This window comes from Manis javanica, chromosome 16 (assembly GCF_040802235.1).
Source record: "Manis javanica isolate MJ-LG chromosome 16, MJ_LKY, whole genome shotgun sequence".
Taxonomy (NCBI): domain Eukaryota; kingdom Metazoa; phylum Chordata; class Mammalia; order Pholidota; family Manidae; genus Manis; species Manis javanica.
The window spans coordinates 24,895,950-24,915,839 of record NC_133171.1 but is presented as its reverse complement, the minus strand read 5'-3'; the positions used below and the strand labels follow the sequence as shown (position 1 = coordinate 24,915,839).

Here is a 19,890-nt window from a genome sequence, read left to right as displayed (position 1 = left end):
TGACCACAGTGGAATTGAAATAACAGTCCCCAGAGAGAGAGCTAGAAAATCCCCAAATAATGGAGATTAAACAACACACTTCTAAGTAACATATGGGTAAAAAAAAATCTCAGGAAAAATTAAAAAATAGTTTGAACTAAGTGAAAATGAAAACACAATTTAAAATTTGTGGGATGCAGTGAAGACAGTGCTTAGAGGGAAATGTATAGCACTGAATGCATATATTAGGGGAGAAGAAAGATCTGAAATAAATCATTTAGGCTTTCTCCTTAAGAAACTAGAAAAAACGCAAATTAAATCTAAAGTAAGCAAAAGAAATGATAAAAATTATGGCATAAATCAATGAAATTGAAAATAGGAAATCAGAAAAATCAATTAAACCAAAAGTTCGTTCTTCGGGGAAAAATAAAATCAATAAAATCAGTAAGCCTCTGGCCAAGCTAACAAAAAAAAATGAGAGAAGACAGAAATTACTGATATCAAAATGAAAGATGGGATATCATTACAGATCCCATGGACTTTAAAAGATAATAAAGGGATATTATGAATAAGTCTATGCCCACAAGTTTGAGAATTTAGATGAAATGAACCAATTCCTTGAAATACTTAATCTGCCAGAACTCACACAAGAAGAAATAGACAAACTATTGAATAGGCCTATATCTATTAAAGAAATTGAATAATTAATAACTTTGTGTAAGTCCGGGGAGAGGAAATCTACCTCTAAATACCTCTAAAAACCGAAATCAGTCAAAGGGAGAAATAAAGTTTAAAACCCGTCTACTGCTTACAAACTGTAGTCCAGGGCCATCTCTCCTGCTCCTGAAGAAGCAAGCCAGCAAGCAAGCAAGCCCCTCCCCCTAAACTCTCAGGTTCAGACACGCCCTCTGTTGCCCAGGTAATTATCCATTGACATGGAGATGAACTTCTCTCCACCCCTGAGGATATGCAAATGAACTAAAGCCAGGCCAGATACTCTAGAAATGCTACAGTTTCACCCACACTTTGCAAAAGAGAAATTGTCAAACAAGACTTGTTCACTCGTGAATTCTAACAAACATTTAAAGAAGAAATTATACCAATATTCCATGATACCTCTCAGAAAATAGAAGCAGAGAGAATTTTTCTAACTCATTCTATGAAGCTAACACTGGCCCAATACCAAAACCAAAGACATTGCCAAAAAACTACAAAAAATGTTTCTCATAAAGATAGATGCAAAAATCCTCAACAAAACATTAGCAAATCCAATTCAGCAAAATTCCTTTCTAAAGATCATGAATACTATCCATTTCAGATTAAGGATTCGAGAATGAAGATTACATACATATGCATTTAGGTTTTTGTTGTTTCCTGGGTGCTCCATTAGCACTGTAATCCTATTTATACACAGATGATCATATTAAGAGTTATAGTTAATCCATGTGAATTAACCCATTCAACCCGAGATGAACCAGGTCTAATACTTTCATTTTCCAGTCCTAGGCACAGACAGGTGCCTAGCATTATAATAGATGTCTACTATGTTTGATGAATGATTGAAATGAGATTTGTTCAGGCAGTTTGAAGAAAGCAGAAGCATTCCCAGCTTGCTTGCACCCCTAAAACAGGATGTCCAGCCACAAAGCCACACCGCAATGATGGGAGTGCTACAAGCATTTATTCAATTTATTTAATTAGCTCTAAAACGACAGCAAATATTAAGTTTTGAAGAAACGACTCTCAGGCCAGAGATTTCTAAACTGTGGGTCATTAAATTTTGTGCATTACAACCAACATTTTAAAAACTAATATCGGCTTAAATATGTCAAAGTGCTGCTCACTTGGCAAAACTACTAGCAATGGTAAAACTCTCAGCAAAAGCAAGGCTGTTTTGTCAACCTTTTGTTTCAAAAATTTTACGTATGCATTGGGTCAGGTTGTGACTGATGTTTACCAGCCACGAGTAAACACGTTTGTAGCCCGGGAAGTGCGGGCTGCTAGGGGTGGAAGCTCAGCAGGGCAACACGCAGGGAGCGCGGGAAGTCCCACGCCCAGAAAGAAACAGACTCCGCGCACTCACTGGTTCAAAGGGCGCCCTGACTAAGAGAGCGGATTGGTCGACTCGTGAGGGCCCCTCCCCCGACGTCTCGTCCACCAATGGGAGGCCGGGGCGGGGCGGGCTGGCCTCGCGCGGGCGCCTGGAGAAGCGGCTGCGTGGCGGCTTCGGACGACCAGTCTCCGACGGCGCGGTCGGGACGTGCAGAGCCGGCCGCGAACGACGTCGAACGCGCCGGATCTTCTTCACGGAACCATGTCTGGGCGAGAAGCATACGCCAACGCCTCTCCCGGGGTCGTTGCTTCTCGGCGAAGCTCGGCAATGTCCCAGGCTCCGGAAAGGAGGCCGGAGGAGGAGCCTAATAGAAGCGGTCGCGGGGGCAGTCGGGGCGGCAGAGGTGGCGGCCGCAGGGACCCCGCGGGCCCCCCGCAGCCTGCGGCCGCCGGCCCCCAAGAAGCGCCGCTGTGCTTTGGGTTGAAGAACGACTGGGTCGGCACGGTGATCGGTGAGAGGGGGTGCGCCGGCGGGGCTGGGCAGAGCTCCCCGCCCGCCTCGCCTCGCCTCCAACCAGCTGCCTAACGAGACTCAAGGTTTCTCCCTGCGATGTCTTTAATGCCTTCTGGTGCTAGAATGATGTCGTTTAATGCACCTTTTAATATTTCAGAGGTGGTGTTTTGGTGTTTTAGAGATGGTGTTTCGGGGAGCAAACTTAGATTTATGAAATCTTTGAGATGAAAATCAGACCCTTGACAGCTTACCCCGAAATGATCCAGAAAGCATGCTGATATCCGTCTGTTTGAACCAATAACCAAAGATGAGAAAGTGTAGGATATTATTATAGGGCTGCTCAGAGCATTAGCCACATCTTGAACTTAGTTTAACTTGATAGGATTGATCTGAAAATCAGGATCTTTTTTCTTAGTATATCTTAAGTTCATTTTTGAAAAGCATTTAGTAATGATTGGAATTTAGACTTGCCCCATTATTGCCATTAGGTCTGAGGATAAATTCCAGCATTTGCCCATTAGGTATAGAAGCTAATATTTTGCTGTACTCCCCTTTTAATCTCTTGAAAAGACACACAGATTTTGTGTGATATTAAGTAGAGCAATAGAAGACTGGTTGCTAGACCAGCCACAGGTTCATTGACCCCTTCAAGGAGGCTTGGCTCAAAGGTCTGAAGAGTGACGCTCCGTAAATGCAAGCCACTAGGTTTGCAATAAATATCACTTACGCTCTCAACAACTAGTGAACACCTGTGAAATGCACCGTGCTAGAGAGCACGACTTGATGTTGGTTCTAGATCCATTCTTTTTAATTGTGGTAAATACAACAAATTTCCATATAATGAGTTTAAATGTGCAGTATAGTATTAACTGTAAGACTGCTACATAGTAGATCTCTAAAACATTTTCATCTTGCATGTCTGAATCTACCTATTGAACGACTTCCCATTTCCCCCTTCCCCCATCCCTGGCATTTTACTTTGTTTCTATAAGTTTGGTTACTTAGATAGCCCTTAGAAGTAGCATTATTTTTTTGCATGTGATTGGCTTATTATGCTTAGCATAGTGTCCTCAAGGGTCACCCATGTTGCAAATGGAAGGGTTTCCTTTTTTAAGGCTGAAAACTTCCATTGTATATACCACATTTTCTTTATCCCATCAGCTGTTGATTTAGGTTGTTTCTACCTCTTAGGTATTGTGAATAATGCTGAGTGAATATGGGAGGGCATACGTCACTGAGATCCTGATTTCAGTTCTTTTGCATGAAAGCCCAGAAGTGGTATGGCTGGATCACAGTAGTTCCAATTTTTTTGAGGAACCTCCATACTGTTTTCCATAGTGGTTGCACCAGTTTACAATCCCACCTACAGGCACAAGGGTTCCTTTTCTCTCCATCCTCAACACTTATCTATTGTCTTTGATGACAGCCACTGTAACAGGCATGAGGTGATTTTGTGGTTTTGATTTGCATTGCCCTGGGTTTTAGACCTTTTCATAGATGCCTGTTGGACACTTGTTTGTCTTCTTTAAGGAAGTGTCTACTCAAGACCTCTGTTTTTTTAATTGGAATTTTTTGTTGTTGTATCGTAGTGTGCAGGCCTTCCAGTTTCTCCACATCTTGCCAAGACTTAGGCTCCAGTTAGTTTTTGCTTGGGCTGATGATGTATCCTTAGTATTTCCCTCTGTGGAAGGAGTCTCCTTCCACCCACCAACATTTGCAATAGAAAGTTCTTGGTTCCCCTTTCCAGACTGAAAGTGACCACTGGACCCTAGGAATCTATCTGTTCAGATGATTTGAGAAAGAACTAGAAAAGGTTCTTTGCAGAAAGTAGATAAATCCCCCTTGTTAGTTTCAACTTCTTTAAAAAAATTATTTTTAAAAACAGGTCGTGGTGGGTCAAAAGTACGAGATATCCAAAGTACAACAAACACCAAAATACAAGTAAGTGGTCTGTGTTCTTAAATCCTGAAAGAGTGTAGTTTGTTCCTAACTCTAGTTTCTGCTCAGTTCTTCTGGGTGATTCAGGTAAGTTGTCAAACCTGTTACACTGCCATTCTTTACAAGAACTCATCTAAGCAGAGGTCCATCCCAAGTCTAGGTTTTTTGACTCGCGGAGGTAAGAATCGTTAGAGATACTCTTCACTGAATCTCTGGGGAGTGTTGCCCATCAAGCCCTTCCTGACCCCCACCCTTCAAACTTTTGAGCTGCTCCTGTGTCCCCAGTCTCGGGAAGCAGCAGCATCGTTCCCCAGGTTCCTAAGCCAAAAATCAATGACGTCCCTCTCAGCCTTCAACCAGTCCCTCCCTGAGCCCTCTCCAGTTCCTGTATTTCTCAGGGGGAACCTGCATCACCTGGGGTGTTCTCTCCTAACTGGCCATTCTGCTTCCAGCTTGGTCCTCTGCTAGCCATTCTCCCCTGTGGCCCCATGTCAGTCTTTCTAAAACACAAATCAGGTGTTAGGGCCTTTTCTTGCATGAGAGCCTTCCATAATATCTCAGACATTGATTGAAACCTTATAATTTACTTTATATTCTATCCTACTTGAAGTTGAGTGATTTTTGAAGGGGGCATGGTGAAGGGACTTCGGTCTCAACCACCTGTTTTACCTCTTGTACCTAGATAAGAAAAGGGCATTCCCAGGCAGAGATCAAAATTTTTGGCAGCAAAGCAATGCAGACAAAAGCAAAAGCAATGATAGACAATCTTGTTAAAATACAAGAAAGCCACAAATCAGAACCCCAAGTCGGTAAGTAATTGTTGCCCATAAAGCCTGTAAAATTTTTTAAATTTCATTTGTATTATAAGCCATATAATAGCTTTTTTCCTGATAATAAAGCTTCAGAGTGCCATCTCTAAGTCTAGTTGGTTACAGGATATTTTTCTGTGAAACCCAAGAATACTTTTTTCCTCAAATTAAAACACTTAATCTCTGTGGTTAAGCCTAGCAGTTTTACTTTTAACCACAAATGAGTGAAGGAAAAAAAACAAAATAACTTTTGAATACATTTCTATGAGTGGTAGAAAGGATTAGTCCTGGATTCCAGCTCTTCCCTGGAACATGACTGACTTTGAAAACTGCCTAGTTATTTGGTATTTAAACAAAACTCAGATCTGCTTGGACTAGAGCAAAAGCCAGTATTGAACCATCTCCAGAGGCAAAAAGGATGTAAAAAGAACAGTCTTGGGTCCAGATGGCAACATTGCCTCCATGTTTCTTGGGAGAAGCATCTAAGACTATCCATTAATCTGGGATATCACCTGCCTCACAAGACTACTGTAAAGATGAAGTGATATGTGTGATTTATTAGCAGATTGATTAACCCATCTCATGCTATTTAACTTTCTCCCAGTAAATTAAATTTTTTTCCATTTCATAAATCTGAAGTAAATAACTACAAAAACCATAAACAGAATTGTCATGGTACAGCAGTTCTAAAAAACTCTAAATTTCAAGCATTATTGCCTGGTTATTGAAACACAAAACAGTAAATGGTTTAAAGGATTGTGTAGCAGTTAAGATTTGCTTTGACACTAATTTGGTAAAAATATTTTTCACAGATATTGTTGCATTCCAACCTTCTGGTAGAAGAGATGAAAGGTCAGATGACAGAGCTGCAGGTCAGCCATTGATTGATTGGGACCAAATTCGAGAAGATGCTTTAAAATGGGAAAGAAAAAAGTGGTCAGGTTAGTGCTGCACCCAACATTTACATGTGGTGGTGTTTCTCTTAATTGAGGCTTTTATTCTGTATCAAATGTATTAATTTTAGTAATGAAATCTATATGAAAAATGATAGTAAAACTTGAAATGCTGCCATTAGTCCCAGGACATGCAAGTTTCTATGTTGTGATTTATGCTATAAATGGAAAATTAAGGTATTACACTTATTTACACCTTGTCTTATTTGAGGTAACTGCAAAAGTTTAATGAAATAAAAAGAAAATTGTCCCAAGGGGAAAGTGAAGGGAATATATACATGCCAGCCCTATGTTAACATTGTTGCTGTGATTAGGCAAAAATTGATCTTGGAGTGAGTGTCCTGGCTTCCAAGGGCAAAATGAAAAGGGAAAAAACATTTATTAAGTATAAAATTCTTGAAGTGATGGATTTTTAAAATTTGTTTAATTTTAAATCAAATTCTCACTTGGAATTATCTATGGTGTATATTGTTTCACATTCTATTCACTGAATATCAAAGTAAATTCAGGCGCCAATTTTGCCTCTCTGAATGAGGCAGTGATACAACTTCATTTATTTAAAATCAGAAAGCTAATCACTAACATGTGACAGATATTACCAACAACTAATTCCACGGTGGCAGTCAGCCCATGTCTGCGTCAAATTTCCAGTGCCACCCTGCACAAGATGGTGTGTTGGGGAGGTTTGGGATGAGAGGCCAGAAAAGGGATTTAAGTTTGGAAGATATATGATAGACATTTAAGAAAGAAAACAAAGTAGCTTGAGAGGGTAGAATCAGGGCTGAATAAGTATTTTATTCCTAGATAGTAATGGGATGGATTTTCAAGAATGATAAAATCAATTTACTGTGCTTGAGAGAAGATTCATCATTTGCAATGATTGTGTGCTTTGTAAAATTTGGTTTCTTTTATACTTAACTATTAAAGATCTCTTTTCTTGAGTGAAAAGTGTAATTGAAAGACAAACCGAAAAGGGAAACTATCTTGGAGACTGGCATAAGCCTGGCAATCAGAGTATAGAGCAACTATCTAAAACTATGTTTATGCAAGGTGAATGTATGTAGTATATATTTTAGTTTGATTTCTGTTATTCTGAATGTGTCAATGAAATTTAAATTGTCATTTTCAAAGTTTAAATTTTCAACTTTGTCCCAGATTTACCTCCAATTAAGAAAAATTTTTACATGGAGTCAGAAATGACAAGTTCTATGTCTCAAGAGCAAATAGACAACTGGAGGTAGGTATTTTTATTTCTTTAAGGGAGTGTGTAGTTAGTTTTTTAATTAATTCATTTGGCAGAGATTTGAAATGATTATATTTGAAAGTTACACTTTCCATATTCAAATGAAAACTTGGTTGCAGCCCGCATGGTATATTAGAGCAATGCTAGCCAGTGAAACTTTCTGCAAACATGGAAAATGGGCTATATTTGCATCTAATGGAGTAGTCACTATCCCTATATAGCTATTGAACACTTGAAATATGGCTAATATAATTGAGGAACTGAATTTTTAATAAAAAATTTTAAAGACCATCTGTGGTTAGTATTGTATTGGACAGCAGTTTTAGAAAATTATCCCTATAACTTGAAAATTGAAAGAAATTGATACATTAATATTTTAAAAACTTATCTTTGATCCTTATTATCTGGAACTAAAAGTCCCAATGACAACATTTTTTTTTATTAAAGTCTGATACAAAACTGCAATAGTATGATATAGCAGAAAGAACATTTATTCTAGAGTTTGGGTAAGGTTCAAACCTTGGACAAGTACTCATTGTCACCTGTCAAATGAGAGTAATTCCTACTTTACAGGATTGTTGAGGATAAATTAAGGAAATAATGTGTAGAGCATTGTAGACTCAAGTGTTTGCCAAATCCGATTTTGAATCATGATGCATATAATTTCAGATTCTATTCTTAACCTTTTCATGAAACTTTCCATTCATACCTGCAGTGTACTTTTTTCCTTCTCTGCAACTATTTTGATATGAAAAAGATGGACTTCTATTTCTTAATTATATTTTACTGTAACTTTACTAACAGTCTGATTTTAATCAGTTGCAGTTGAATTTCTAGATATGACCCAAACTAATACTGGAAAAAAAATTGGCTTGGTGGGTAAAGTGACCAAACCAGTAATATTTGTTCTATTTTTTCCTTAAAGGAAAGAAAATTATAATACAATGTGCGATGACTTAAGGGATGGTGAGAAACGTCCTATCCCCAATCCGACTTGTAAATTTGAGGATGCCTTTCAAAGTTACCCTGACATTATGAAAAACATTAAAAAGGCAGGTTTTCAAAAGCCAACACCAATTCAGGTATGCTTTAATTCTAATATTTCACTGACCCTTTTTTCCCTACATCTGATTGTTAGAAGTTCAATTACCAGGCAGCAACTGCCTCTTCTTTTTTTCATATTTTATTCACTTTACTTTTCTTTCTTAATCTGTTTCAAGACAGTTGAAGTTTTAAATAAAATTTTGACATTGTGGAATACATTTTTTAGTACAAGACTTATGTTACTCTATCTTATATTAGAACTGTAGTGAGACAGTCTGGATGACCAGAATTCTAACTTTTTAAAAAAAACAGTGAGAAAGTGTAACTGGCAGCCGGGCTCCAAGTTTACTCACATCCAGCATGTATCACACGGGGTTCTGAGTGAAACGTAACATTTGGCACCTGCCTCTCATGAGCACCCCAGACCTGCACTGCCAGCCCAGCCTCAGAAATGTTTGGGGCTGGGAGAGAAGGGACACTTGACAAAGAAATGCATTTCTTACTTTAATATTTATCCTTCTGTTTCAGTCACAAGCATGGCCAATAGTCCTGCAAGGAATAGATCTTATAGGAGTGGCCCAAACTGGGACAGGAAAGACTTTAGCCTACTTAATGCCTGGATTTATTCATCTTGATTCTCAACCAGTGTAAGCATTCCCACAACGGTTCTGTTTGGAAGGACTAGACCATGGGTGCCAAAAGGGCAACTAAAGTGTCCTCCATCTGTTGCATCGGTCAGGTCACGCCTTGTTCCGGGGAAATGCACTTGCGCTGTGCTGGTCCAACTATACATGGACGGAACACTTTAGGAAGCAATACATAATAGCTGCCAAAAGTCTTAATAGTGAAACATTGGAAACAAATTGCTTAGATTATCATATCCAAAATCATCGCTCGAGAATGTTTAATCAAAAGGCTGGTATCTGGGCCCTTGGATTGTATTGTTTTGCTCTTTTTCTGTACTTCCCCACTTTCTATGGTGGGTATATGTAACGTTGACATGTTAATGCAAATTTGAAAGCACTGATTGAGTGCACCATGTATCTGAAACAGCAAATTTAATGATCTCTTTTCTCTCCCAAGAGCTAGAGAAAAAAGGAATGGACCTGGCATGCTGGTCCTTACACCCACTCGAGAATTAGCTCTTCAGGTGGAAGCTGAATGTTCTAAATATTCATATAAAGGTCTTAAAAGGTAAGTCCTTTTGGGGGCCATTCCTGCATCAGCATTTTAATCATGTGTAGCTTTGTATATTTTCCATTATTCACACATTTAGAGAATCTGCTCAGCGTGGGTCAGGTGTTAGCCCTGATCCAAATCAGCTGTAGCCAAGGCGGCTGCAAACATGTCTCCTTGGGACACACCACCGTGAGGTGGTAGGTGCGGGTAGTTCTCAAAGGGGCAAATACTGCTGCGTGACACTCCTCTTCAGTTATATACCTTTTACTTTGTTTTACACCCAAAATGCGTCGGCTCGTTGGGATTTTGAGTTGTGACGGGATACTCCTTGCCTGAATATGATCCTGTTTTTTGTTTTATTTTCGAAGTGTTTGTGTATATGGTGGTGGAGACAGAAACAGACAAATACAAAGCCTGACAAAAGGGGCAGATATCATTATTGCAACTCCTGGAAGACTGAATGATCTGCAAATGAATGATTTTGTCAACCTGAAAAGCATAACCTACTTGGTAATCGCGGAATAGGAATTCGGGATAGTTAAGAGGAAGAACTCAGCTCTTACTAATGAAAGGCTTCTGGAATGGCTTCCTTTTTATAACAGTTTTAATTTCTAGGAATAGCTCCCATTCCTTCTAGTATGTTAAAATAAGGATTTTAGGATAATTCTATTTTAGTGGCTTTTAGAAATGCTGGAAAATATAGGTAAGTACAAAAGAAAATTAAAATCCACATGGATATTGGACATTACAGTTTTTTTCATTACATTTAGGAACTATTGGCCAATTTAAAAAATCAAATCAATCTCCAGGAAGAGGCCTTGGTGTGTGAGGGGTGGGGGCAGTTGGAGGGGAAAAAAATCAGTAAATCTGTTAAAACTATGGATAGCTTATTTTCTCCTGGAGAAATTAAAATAGTAGCTTTAAAAAAACTAGTGGCATAGGTAATAGGGGAAATGAAAAAAGTTACCTCTTAGTATTATATTTATAAAGAAAGCCTATATATTAGCTACCTTCCATATCTGATCTTGGCCACAATCATTTTTAATGCAGGTATTAGATGAAGCCGACAAGATGCTAGATATGGGATTTGAACCCCAGATAATGAAGATTTTATTAGATGTGCGCCCAGATAGGCAGACTATTATGACAAGGTAGGTAACACGTCTGCAGCACAGACACCAGTGTGACAGAAGCCATTCTTTGAGGTTGGTTTTCCCACAGGATTTTTAAAGCATTACATGAGTTATCTTGATAACCTTTAGGGAAAGATAGCATGTTCGCAGTGTACCAACAGTGTAACTGCAACAGTGACTACTGGGTTTCCTAAATGAGAGATTTCCATCAAGACATGCAGGGCTCCTGGAGGGGGGGCTGTTCATGGTGGGGTCTCACTTTTGAGTGAGTGATCACCTGTCCCCAGAGGTGACCACTGGATTAATGAGGACTTCTTTGCCCAAGACAAAACTGAGGAAGCAGTGTTATTGAAATGCAGAGTGACCTGTAGACCATTTTCTCCTGGGCTTTAACCCTTGTGTCATTTACATAAAAAACAGTGTGTAACTGAGGAAGTATACCCAGTTTCCTCATTTTGTTTTCTTAATACTCTTCCCATCATTGTAACTACTGTGAAAGTACAAAAGGTAGGTTACTTGCATCAATACACATGGTTGAAGAAACATTAGAATTTACATATACATTCATCAGTACACAAAAAATGCTTTTTGGCATAAGCAAATGGTTTTCCTGCTGGCAGTGTATGAAAAATACTAGTTTTTTTTCCTCTCTCATAAAAGCCAAGCGAAAACTAACCTAACACTTAACTGTTAAGCTTGTTTCCCTGTAGTTGTGTTGCTTTGTGAAGTAGTGAATCTAGTTTCACTGTAGTTGAGTGATGCTTTGTGAAGCATACATTTTCGGTAAAATCTGCCTTAATGAAAAGTACTGAATTTGTCTCTCATGGGTAATTCCATTCACGGCGTTCTCAGGGAGCTCAGTAATGTTTGGTTTACGTTGTACGACATGTTCTATTTCCAGTGCGACGTGGCCGTCCGCTGTCCGTCGGCTTGCACAATCTTACCTGAAAGAGCCGATGATCGTGTGTGTTGGTACTCTGGATCTAGTTGTAAGCTCGTTTTTTATTACTATTAACAGTAATATTATGGAAATTTTAATTGCTTTGTGTTCTGGTATGTCTACTCTGCTCGCTCCTTAATTTTAGCAAATCCTAGACACATGATTTTATCCACAAATACTTCAGTAAATATGGCTAAAAGACTAATTTTAACATAACTACATTATTATCTCACATCTAAAATTTCAATACCGTCAAATATTGTCAGTGTTCCTATTTTCCTGATATTTTTATTAAACTTGCTAGAATCAGATTCTAAACAAGGTCTACATATATAAACCTCATGTTCTCTTTTTGTGAAGTTAAGATTGATCAATGGATTTAGATGTCAGTAGTTATATAATTTATAATTAAAGATCTCCATTTTATCTCTCTTCCATTAGAAAGTCCTCGGCCTTTCAATTAGTAACTGAAAATTGACCCTACACTTAATCACCAGTAATTAATAGTAATGCATCATTTCTAAGACTCATTTCATTGGGCTGTCATGAAAGGTAGAATAAATGCTCAATTCTTTCATTTTCATCTATGGATCAAAACATGGTATAAATGCTATTTTGAAATTTTGCATTAAGTTGTCCAAATACTCATTAAATGGAAAGTGTGTCATTAGGCAATCATCTTCCTTCAATTTAATGGCTGTGCCCAAAATTCCTGACAGTTTTAAGCTTAGCCTCACTCCATGGTTCTTTTCCTACACGTTGCCAAGCATCCAAGAGTTTCCAGCTTAGCTTAGGTGAGTAAGTGATAAAAAATGAAAGGCTGAGCTACAAATGCTTGAGTTAAAACGGGTAATCTTGCAAGGACTGACTTCTTTTCCTTGTAACAGTTTATCTAAAACGTTAACCAATGATAGAAGCAAAATCTCTTTTGCGACAGTGTATGGGGTTCACCTACCAATGGTGATGTACTGTGTGGTCTTTGAATCCTTTAGGCTGTAAGTACCGTAAAGCAAAATATAATTGTCACCACAGAAGAGGAGAAACGATGTCACCTCCAGACTTTCCTAGAGAGTATGTCTCCTGAAGAAAAGGTCATAGTGTTTGTCAGCAGAAAAGCTGTGTAGGTATTGTTTCTTCAGCATCCTTAACCACCTGTCAGGTGATTTGTTTAGTATACAAATAGAAATAGCACTGATTGCAAATGCAGATGTAGGTATTCCACACAGCGCACTATTTCTGACTTCCGCTAATAGAAGTGAACTAGTGAACCGGTGTCACTAGAATGAGCAAGTGAATCACTGACTTACCTTTTGCCTCAGTGCCGATCACTTATCGAGTGACCTGATTCTCCGACACTTATCAGTAGAATCTCTTCACGGCGACAGAGAGCAGAGTGATCGAGAGAGAGCATTAGAAAACTTTAAAACAGGTACATTTATATAATTAATTGCTGCAGTTTTTAAGTGTACGGTGCCTGGGCATGGCTGAGTAACAGCACCTTTTTATGGATCCCATTTCTAAACTCTGTCTTCAGCTTGCAGGCCCCCAAACTATACTTGTAGAGCTCTAAGTATTAATAGACTCTCACAACTACCCAAACTCAAAATAGCTAATGTTTAATGTCAAGGTAATAATTTGCAATAGGAGATGTTTCTATTAATTTACTTGAAAGGCATGTGTGTGTGTCTTGGTGACACAGCTCAGATGATTCAGGGACCGTTTGCTGAGCCATGGTACCTACTTTACTTTAACTTGCCAGCAGTTAAAAATAAACACTATAAATATCCCTTTCCCATTTTAACTACCATGTTAACATTAAAAGCAATCGTTCACCTCATTAGATATTAGGGGAAAATACGCTCTGAGATATGTCTTGGGTTGTCTCGTACTAGAATGCCTACCCCTTTGGCTCTCCTCTTTAGGTACAGTGAGAATACTCATTGCTACCGACTTAGCATCTCGGGGACTTGATGTTCATGACGTCACACACGTCTATAATTATGATTTCCCCCGGAACATCGAAGAATATGTGCACAGAGTGGGGCGCACTGGAAGAGCAGGGTAAGCAAGATAGCGCGCCCGTGAAAGGAGCCACCCCAGGCTCCTCCTCGCTCCCCCGGCCCCTGACTGCCCCTGACTGCCCCTGCCTGGCGGCTCTGGCCTGTAATGGCCTGCACCGCTCCAGGCCGTTCGGTACGTCCTCCTGCCCGGTGGGCCTGCCCCAGACTCAGCCAGACCTCTGGGGTTAGCTGCATGCGAATGCCTCTAGGTCTCACCGTCTGTAGTGACACAGCACTGAGTCACTCTGCCCAGTGGCTCTCTGCCCCAGGTGGCATGTCTAAGAGGACTGCCCCCCACCCCAGAGCGCTACCCTATCCCGTGCAACATGCTGTTTAAATAACTGCTGATTCTTAGATTCCAAATTGCTGTTTGGATGAATTGGATGAAGCTAAATCTTAATTGTGTGTGTGTGTGTGTTTGTGTGTGTGTGTGTGTACTTGTGAAAGAATTGAGGTTTTGCTGTTTTATTTTTAAATTATACTAACTTAAGTATCAGTATAAATTATAAACTACATGAGTTTTTTCCCCCCTTAAAGGAAGACTGGAGTGTCAATTACCCTTATCACTAGAAATGATTGGCGGGTTGCCCCTGAATTAATTAATATTCTGGAAAGAGCAAATCAGGTGAGAATATTCAACTCCTTAGAACTCTACTCATACCACTTTTTTCTGACGTTTTCATAAATTCATTTACTCCAAGTACTGGGGCTTCCTGCTTCATCAGGAAAGACATATTGAACAAGTAATGAGGGCGGTAGCATGGCAGAGATAAAGAGCTGTAATGCCACAATGGGGGAACCGAACCTCATGGGGGGGCGCATCACTGAAGACCCTGCTGAAGGAGAATCCGTGCGGTGGGGGCTGGGCGAGCTGTAGAGAAGTGGGGCGCATACTCCAGAAGGGGGCACGTTCAGGCCTGGAGGCGAGACATACAGAAGTGGCTGTGAGGCACGTTACAGGCACAGGAAGCAGCGGCTAACAATGAGCATTTTTAAGATTTATCTGGTTTTACAGTTTGAAGATTCAGAGTTTAATATGTAAGCAGACACATTTCACTGTTTGAAAGATGTCATAATTTATTTGGAGATTGTCTGAAGTGACTTGGGGGCATTTCACCATTATAGTTAAAGCCATTACCTAAGAAGTCTTGGTCCTAATAGCACATTGACGGTTACAGAGTGTCCCGGAGGGCCTTGTGGCAATGGCTGAGCGATATGAAGCAAACAGACTGAGAAAAGAAGCAGAAAAAAAACTGGGACAACCCCAAGGAAGACCCAGGAAGTTTTATTAATGTCTGTTGAAAGGACTACCAGCCTACATACAGGAGGTAAAATTTCAATGATATGTGGGCTTTCTTCCTCAGCCACGCTGTTAGTGTATTTACTGCAGTCGGCGTTCTCTCTCAATATTAACATAGGTTTTATTCTTTACCTGTTACCTAATTTCAGTTAATGTCTCTTAAGAGTTAGAAGTATTAATTCAGACCCGAGAACAGTTGTACAGAAAGATCATTAGAGTATAATGGAATTGGTGGAGGTAAAAACTGATAGAACCTTCTGAGCAATTTGGTAATGTTCTAATTATAAATATATATTCTGGGCCCAGCAGTTCCTCTTCCAGGAGTATATTCTATAATATGTCTGCATGTACAATTAAGATTTATTGCTTAAATATTTGTAATAGGGAAAGCCAATCACCTAACTGCCCAGCAAGAGGCCATAGGGAATAAATTATGGAGAAAATGTCTTTGCAAACAGTAAATCTGATAAGGGATTAATGCCTACAATATAGAAAATTCAAAACTGAGAAGCAACTATTAAAAAATGGAAAAAGGGCTTGAATAGACATTTCTCCAAAGAAATACATGTGGCCAACAAACCTATGAAAAATTTCTCATCCCCACTAATTGTTAGGGAAAGGCAATCGAAAAGCCAACAATCACCTCACATCCATTAGGATGGCCACTGTAGGATAGCTATTTACAAACTGAAAATAAGTGTTGGCAAGGATGTGGAGAAATTGGAACCTTTTGTTGGTGGGAATATAAAATGGTGTATCCATTATGCAAAATATGACAGTTCCTCAGAGTCCCAAACATAATCAGCAATTCCACTTCTGGGTGTGTATCTAGAATAATTGAAAGCAGAGTACTTGTACACCTGTGTGGCAGCACCTTTGTTCCTGAAATCCAACAAAGGTGGAGGCAACCCAGACGTGAATGAATGGATAAACAAAGTGCTGCGTAAAAGGAAATTCTGACACTACAAACATGGACGAGGCTTTAGTGAAATAAGCCAGTCACAAAAGAACATGCTATACCACTCCACTTACATGAGGTACCTGGAGCAGTCAGTTCGTAAAGCAGGGCAGAAAGGTGTTTGCCAGGAGCTGGTAGGAATGCGGAGAAATTGGGAGATATTTAATGTGTGTGCAGTTTCAGTTTTGCAAGAGGAAAGTTCTGGAGATGGTTGTAGAACAGTGAATATACTTAACACTGCTGAACTGTATACTTGGAAATGAGGAGACAGTAAATTGTGTGTCTTATTGCAGCTGAAATTTAAAAAGATTGGAACAGCAATTTGTCTTTTTTCTACTAATTTTTCAGAATTTATTCCTTTTTTAGAGACGTACTATTCAAGATGCGTGGAAGTATTGAGAACATGCTGACAGTACGAAGAGACTGATTCTTAAAAATAATAGTGTTTAAAAATGCAGAATCAATATTTTATACTTTAATAAAGTCAAAAGTATTTAAACAAATTGAAAATTTTTTCATGAATATTAAGGAATGTAACATTAAAATTTCACTTTTTCCCCTTTTAATTTAAAAAATAAAAGTAACTTTTTGGCTCCCGTAATGTTGCTGTATTAAGGCTAGTCTTTGAAGGGTTTAAAGCTTGTTCAGATGTTGCAATGGCAATGAAAAAGAAGCTGTTAACAAAATAAGAATTTTTTTTAAGAAGACAAACTGATCTCTTGTCTTTCTGAATGGCACTTCAATTTTGTGTTTGCTAAATAGTATTTTATTTGGGGGTACTTTTAAGAGATTAGACTTCACCTGCTTTGAAATGAAACAGCAAAAGGATTTCATGTAACCAAAATATGCAACAGCTGTTTCTTTACATATTAGCCAGTAGCTCCATAAAATAAATCCTAGATGACTTGCATTTCCATGAAAGCTTCTTCGACTAATTATATTCCCCAACTTTACTGATTTGTGTGCAGTGTTCTGTTCCAAACATGATAATTGCTTACATCAACATTTACAATTTGTGCAGGTATTTATATTTGAGTACCATTAGTTAGGCCTTCCTCACCTCATCTCACATTATTCACTCATGCAATAATAGTTTCCTGGGATTACTGATGAGATTAGTAAGAACTGGAGGGAAATAAAGGTAAAAGCAAAAATTAACCAATTAGAAGATACAAAGTTCAGTGAAAGCCAACAGCTGACTCTTACAGTTGACCCATCCAATACACAAATTTCTGGCAAGTCTGGTAAGGGGGAAACAACTCTCCCCGATCTAACTGCCTTAGGAACATAAAGGCATAAAACTGTGAGAACACTGTACATTATGCCAACACATGGGAATTCAGTGCTTGACCCCATTTTGATGCCAGAATTAACTCCGGTAGTTAAGCTGAACAGACTGGACCGAAGAAACGAGGCGATCACTTCCCGGCGGATCACCACACCTGAGTGAAGCCCACTGGCGCCAGAGGGGAGGGTGGTCTTGTGAGGACGTTCCCCTCTGGCTGCACAGTTGGCTGAGCTAGCCCAAAAGCCTCGAGTGTGGGTGGGACCTGTGACTTGTTCCAGCCAATTAAGTGTGGCGGAGACGATGGAATGTGCACGCGAGGTAGACGTGACACGTGGTCAGGAAGACCAGCGCTCCTCTGCCGGAGCCTCCCTCCCCTGCCGCTCGGAAGCAGCTGCCATGGGGATGCCAGTGTTGGGTCGCATGGCGAGAGTCCCAAGGTGGTTTCTTGCAGCCTGAGGCGACCTCTGGCTGACAGAATTTCCAGGGACTCAGTACTGCCAACAAGGTGGGCCCTTCTCCGGGTCTGCCTCGGGCGGGACTGCAGCCCCAGCTGGTACCCTGACTGTAGCCTGTGTGACTCTGTGCAAAGCCATGCCCAGGATCCTGATGCACAAGAATTGAGATGCCGTCGGTTCGTCTAAGCCACTAAGCTTGTGGTAACTTGTTACACAGCAATAGGAACTTAATACAGCCCCACCCCTTTACCATCACTATCCCTGCAAAGGTACTGACTCTGTGGCCCTATCTTCCCCATATAACTGATCATAATTGTGGTAAGATTATTTAATAGTCAATGGTTATTACTTTGACCTCATACAGGTGAGCAACATTCTCAAATGAGACGATGATTACTCTCCTTGCACATTTTTTCCTGGAGTTAAAGGTGGCTTAGGTTTTGTTTACTTAGTTTTCTATTTATTCATTGTTCCCCAAAACTCTCCGACTGTTTAACTTTTCTTAGTATGTTCAAACACAGGTTGTTAAGATAAAACCATAAAGAAAAGACTGATAAAATCAATTACATTAAAAATTTTAACCCTTGTTTACTAAAAGCAAAAATGGTAAAGATAATCTACACAGAGAGAAGTTGTTATATAGACAACCAACAAAGTACAAGTATCTAAAATACATTAAAAAACTTGTACAAGGCAAAGAAAATGATAAAAGAGCCAATAAGAAAATGTGCAAACTATACAAACAGGAAAAAGTCAAACAGCAGCCACCTCTGGGTTGGTCACAGCCTGTGCGTGAGGCGGGACATTTATTCCCTATCTGTGTCTACGTTTTGTGCCATGTGCATATGTCGCCTTTTCAGAAGTATAAAAGTGTTACTGAAAATGAAATGTTTTATATTTGGCCACATGTGTTAAAGTACTGTTTTCCTAAAAAATTATGAATTTCCTGAGACATGTAGAGACAATGTAGAAGTTATTTTTTCATTCCCTTTTTGCCTGTCCTAACGCATAGGACAGAACACTGCTTCCAAATCTGTATGTTGAACAACACTTCCCAGTCTCACGGAGGCAATGATCATCTCTAATACTGTCTCTGTGACCGCCCACACTTCTGTGCCAGGTCAAAGTGCTTGATGGATTCAATTCAGGTGGAAGGTATTCTGTCATTTTCATTCCAACTGGGCAAGCCTTTTAGATTTTACATACTCCTTGCTTCTGATTCCATGACTATTCTCTTTCCTAGGAGAACTGATACTGTTATACTGATTAGAGTTTATTAAAAAAGAGAGTGAGGGGGGAGCCCAGTAAACATAATGTTCTTCATGTAATTATAGATTAATGATACCAAAATAAAAAAAAAAAGGGACAGAGCTGAATAATCACTTACATTCATTTTGTCAGTCATGGACGCAACAAATTTCAAACATTCCAATTATCATGAAGTGACTGATTCTTGATTCTTTCTAAAAATGTAACTTCAAAATTCATCAAAAACTGGAAATCCATTCTTTCATATTCAATTATCTTTGAAATTGAAATTGAAATTATATTTCAATTTGCTTTGAAATTATTTATTTTTCAATTTGGTCCTGAGAGAATAAATTGACTCCAGGGACAAAATAATGGTTACAGTTCTCTGTCTTGAGGCACTGAAGAAAGTATGTCACACAGTTTCCAAAGCAGAGTTCCAGGCCTTCGGAGTGCCACTGCCTGCCGTGTGCGTTCTGGGCGCCTAAGTGAAAGAAGGCAGTTTCTGCATAACGGAATTTACCTACTTCCTTTTGATTCCCAAACTTTTTTCCAATTGTTCTAAAAGACATTTCATCAGCTTTAAACATATCTTTAATGTTGAATTAAAAAAAGATAATTTATTTTTACTTACTTACAACCTGCTTCATTCCACAAAGAGCTTTAGGTATCTTATAGGAAAAATATATGAAGATGTAATAAGCGATACAGACACTATATGTAAAAAGATACAAAAAACAATATATAAATAATATAATGATGAAGTCACTCTAAAACCTGACTATTCTTTCAAATAC

General features: G+C 39.2%; 2 protein-coding genes and 1 long non-coding RNA gene across 4 annotated transcripts in view; 1 reads left to right on the top strand and 2 right to left on the bottom strand.

The window, feature by feature from the left end:
• Window positions 1-349: 349 nt before the first annotated feature.
• Window positions 350-16,602, top strand: DDX43 (DEAD-box helicase 43). 2 transcript variants are annotated; one of them, XM_073224161.1, is made up of 17 exons: window positions 350-2,543; window positions 4,431-4,486; window positions 5,166-5,292; window positions 6,105-6,233; window positions 7,401-7,482; window positions 8,414-8,570; window positions 9,061-9,179; window positions 9,616-9,726; window positions 10,080-10,221; window positions 10,762-10,862; window positions 11,746-11,833; window positions 12,777-12,904; window positions 13,104-13,213; window positions 13,707-13,845; window positions 14,382-14,469; window positions 15,023-15,172; window positions 16,451-16,564. In XM_073224161.1, the coding sequence occupies exons 1-16, from the start codon at window positions 2,294-2,296 to the stop codon at window positions 15,134-15,136; spliced, it is 1,941 nt and encodes a 646-aa protein (XP_073080262.1). In that variant the 5' UTR covers window positions 350-2,293; the 3' UTR covers window positions 15,137-15,172; window positions 16,451-16,564. The 2 variants fall into 2 exon arrangements, with proteins under 2 accessions (XP_073080262.1, XP_017499015.3); XM_017643526.3 differs by having other exon boundaries at window positions 351-2,543; window positions 16,469-16,602.
• On the bottom strand, window positions 10,787-13,203 carry LOC140846679 (uncharacterized). The gene is made up of 2 exons (XR_012126047.1): window positions 13,092-13,203; window positions 10,787-11,788 (listed from the first exon to the last, which is right to left on the bottom strand). It is a non-coding gene; the product is annotated as an uncharacterized lncRNA (long non-coding RNA).
• CGAS (cyclic GMP-AMP synthase) overlaps window positions 16,240-19,890 on the bottom strand; it is a 14,192-nt gene continuing 10,541 nt past the window's right edge. Inside the window, exons 4-6 of the mRNA XM_073224286.1 lie at window positions 19,728-19,764; window positions 19,476-19,577; window positions 16,240-19,084 (exon numbers count right to left, since the gene is read on the bottom strand). Of these exons, the coding sequence (XP_073080387.1) occupies window positions 19,083-19,084; window positions 19,476-19,577; window positions 19,728-19,764 (141 nt within the window). The 3' untranslated portion in view covers window positions 16,240-19,082. The remainder of the gene's footprint in view (window positions 19,085-19,475; window positions 19,578-19,727; window positions 19,765-19,890) is intronic.

What these genes read in the sequence shown, in the direction of transcription:
- DDX43 (XM_017643526.3), top strand. Translation starts at nt 2,294, where the DNA reads ATGTCTGGGCGAGAAGCATACGCCAACGCCTCTCCCGGGGTCGTTGCT. An exon ending in CTGGGTCGGCACGGTGATCG is followed by an intron (nt 2,544 to 4,430) that starts GTGAGAGGGGGT and finishes TTTTAAAAACAG; the next exon opens with GTCGTGGTGGGTCAAAAGTA. An exon ending in CAACAAACACCAAAATACAA is followed by an intron (nt 4,487 to 5,165) that starts GTAAGTGGTCTG and finishes TCTTGTACCTAG; the next exon opens with ATAAGAAAAGGGCATTCCCA.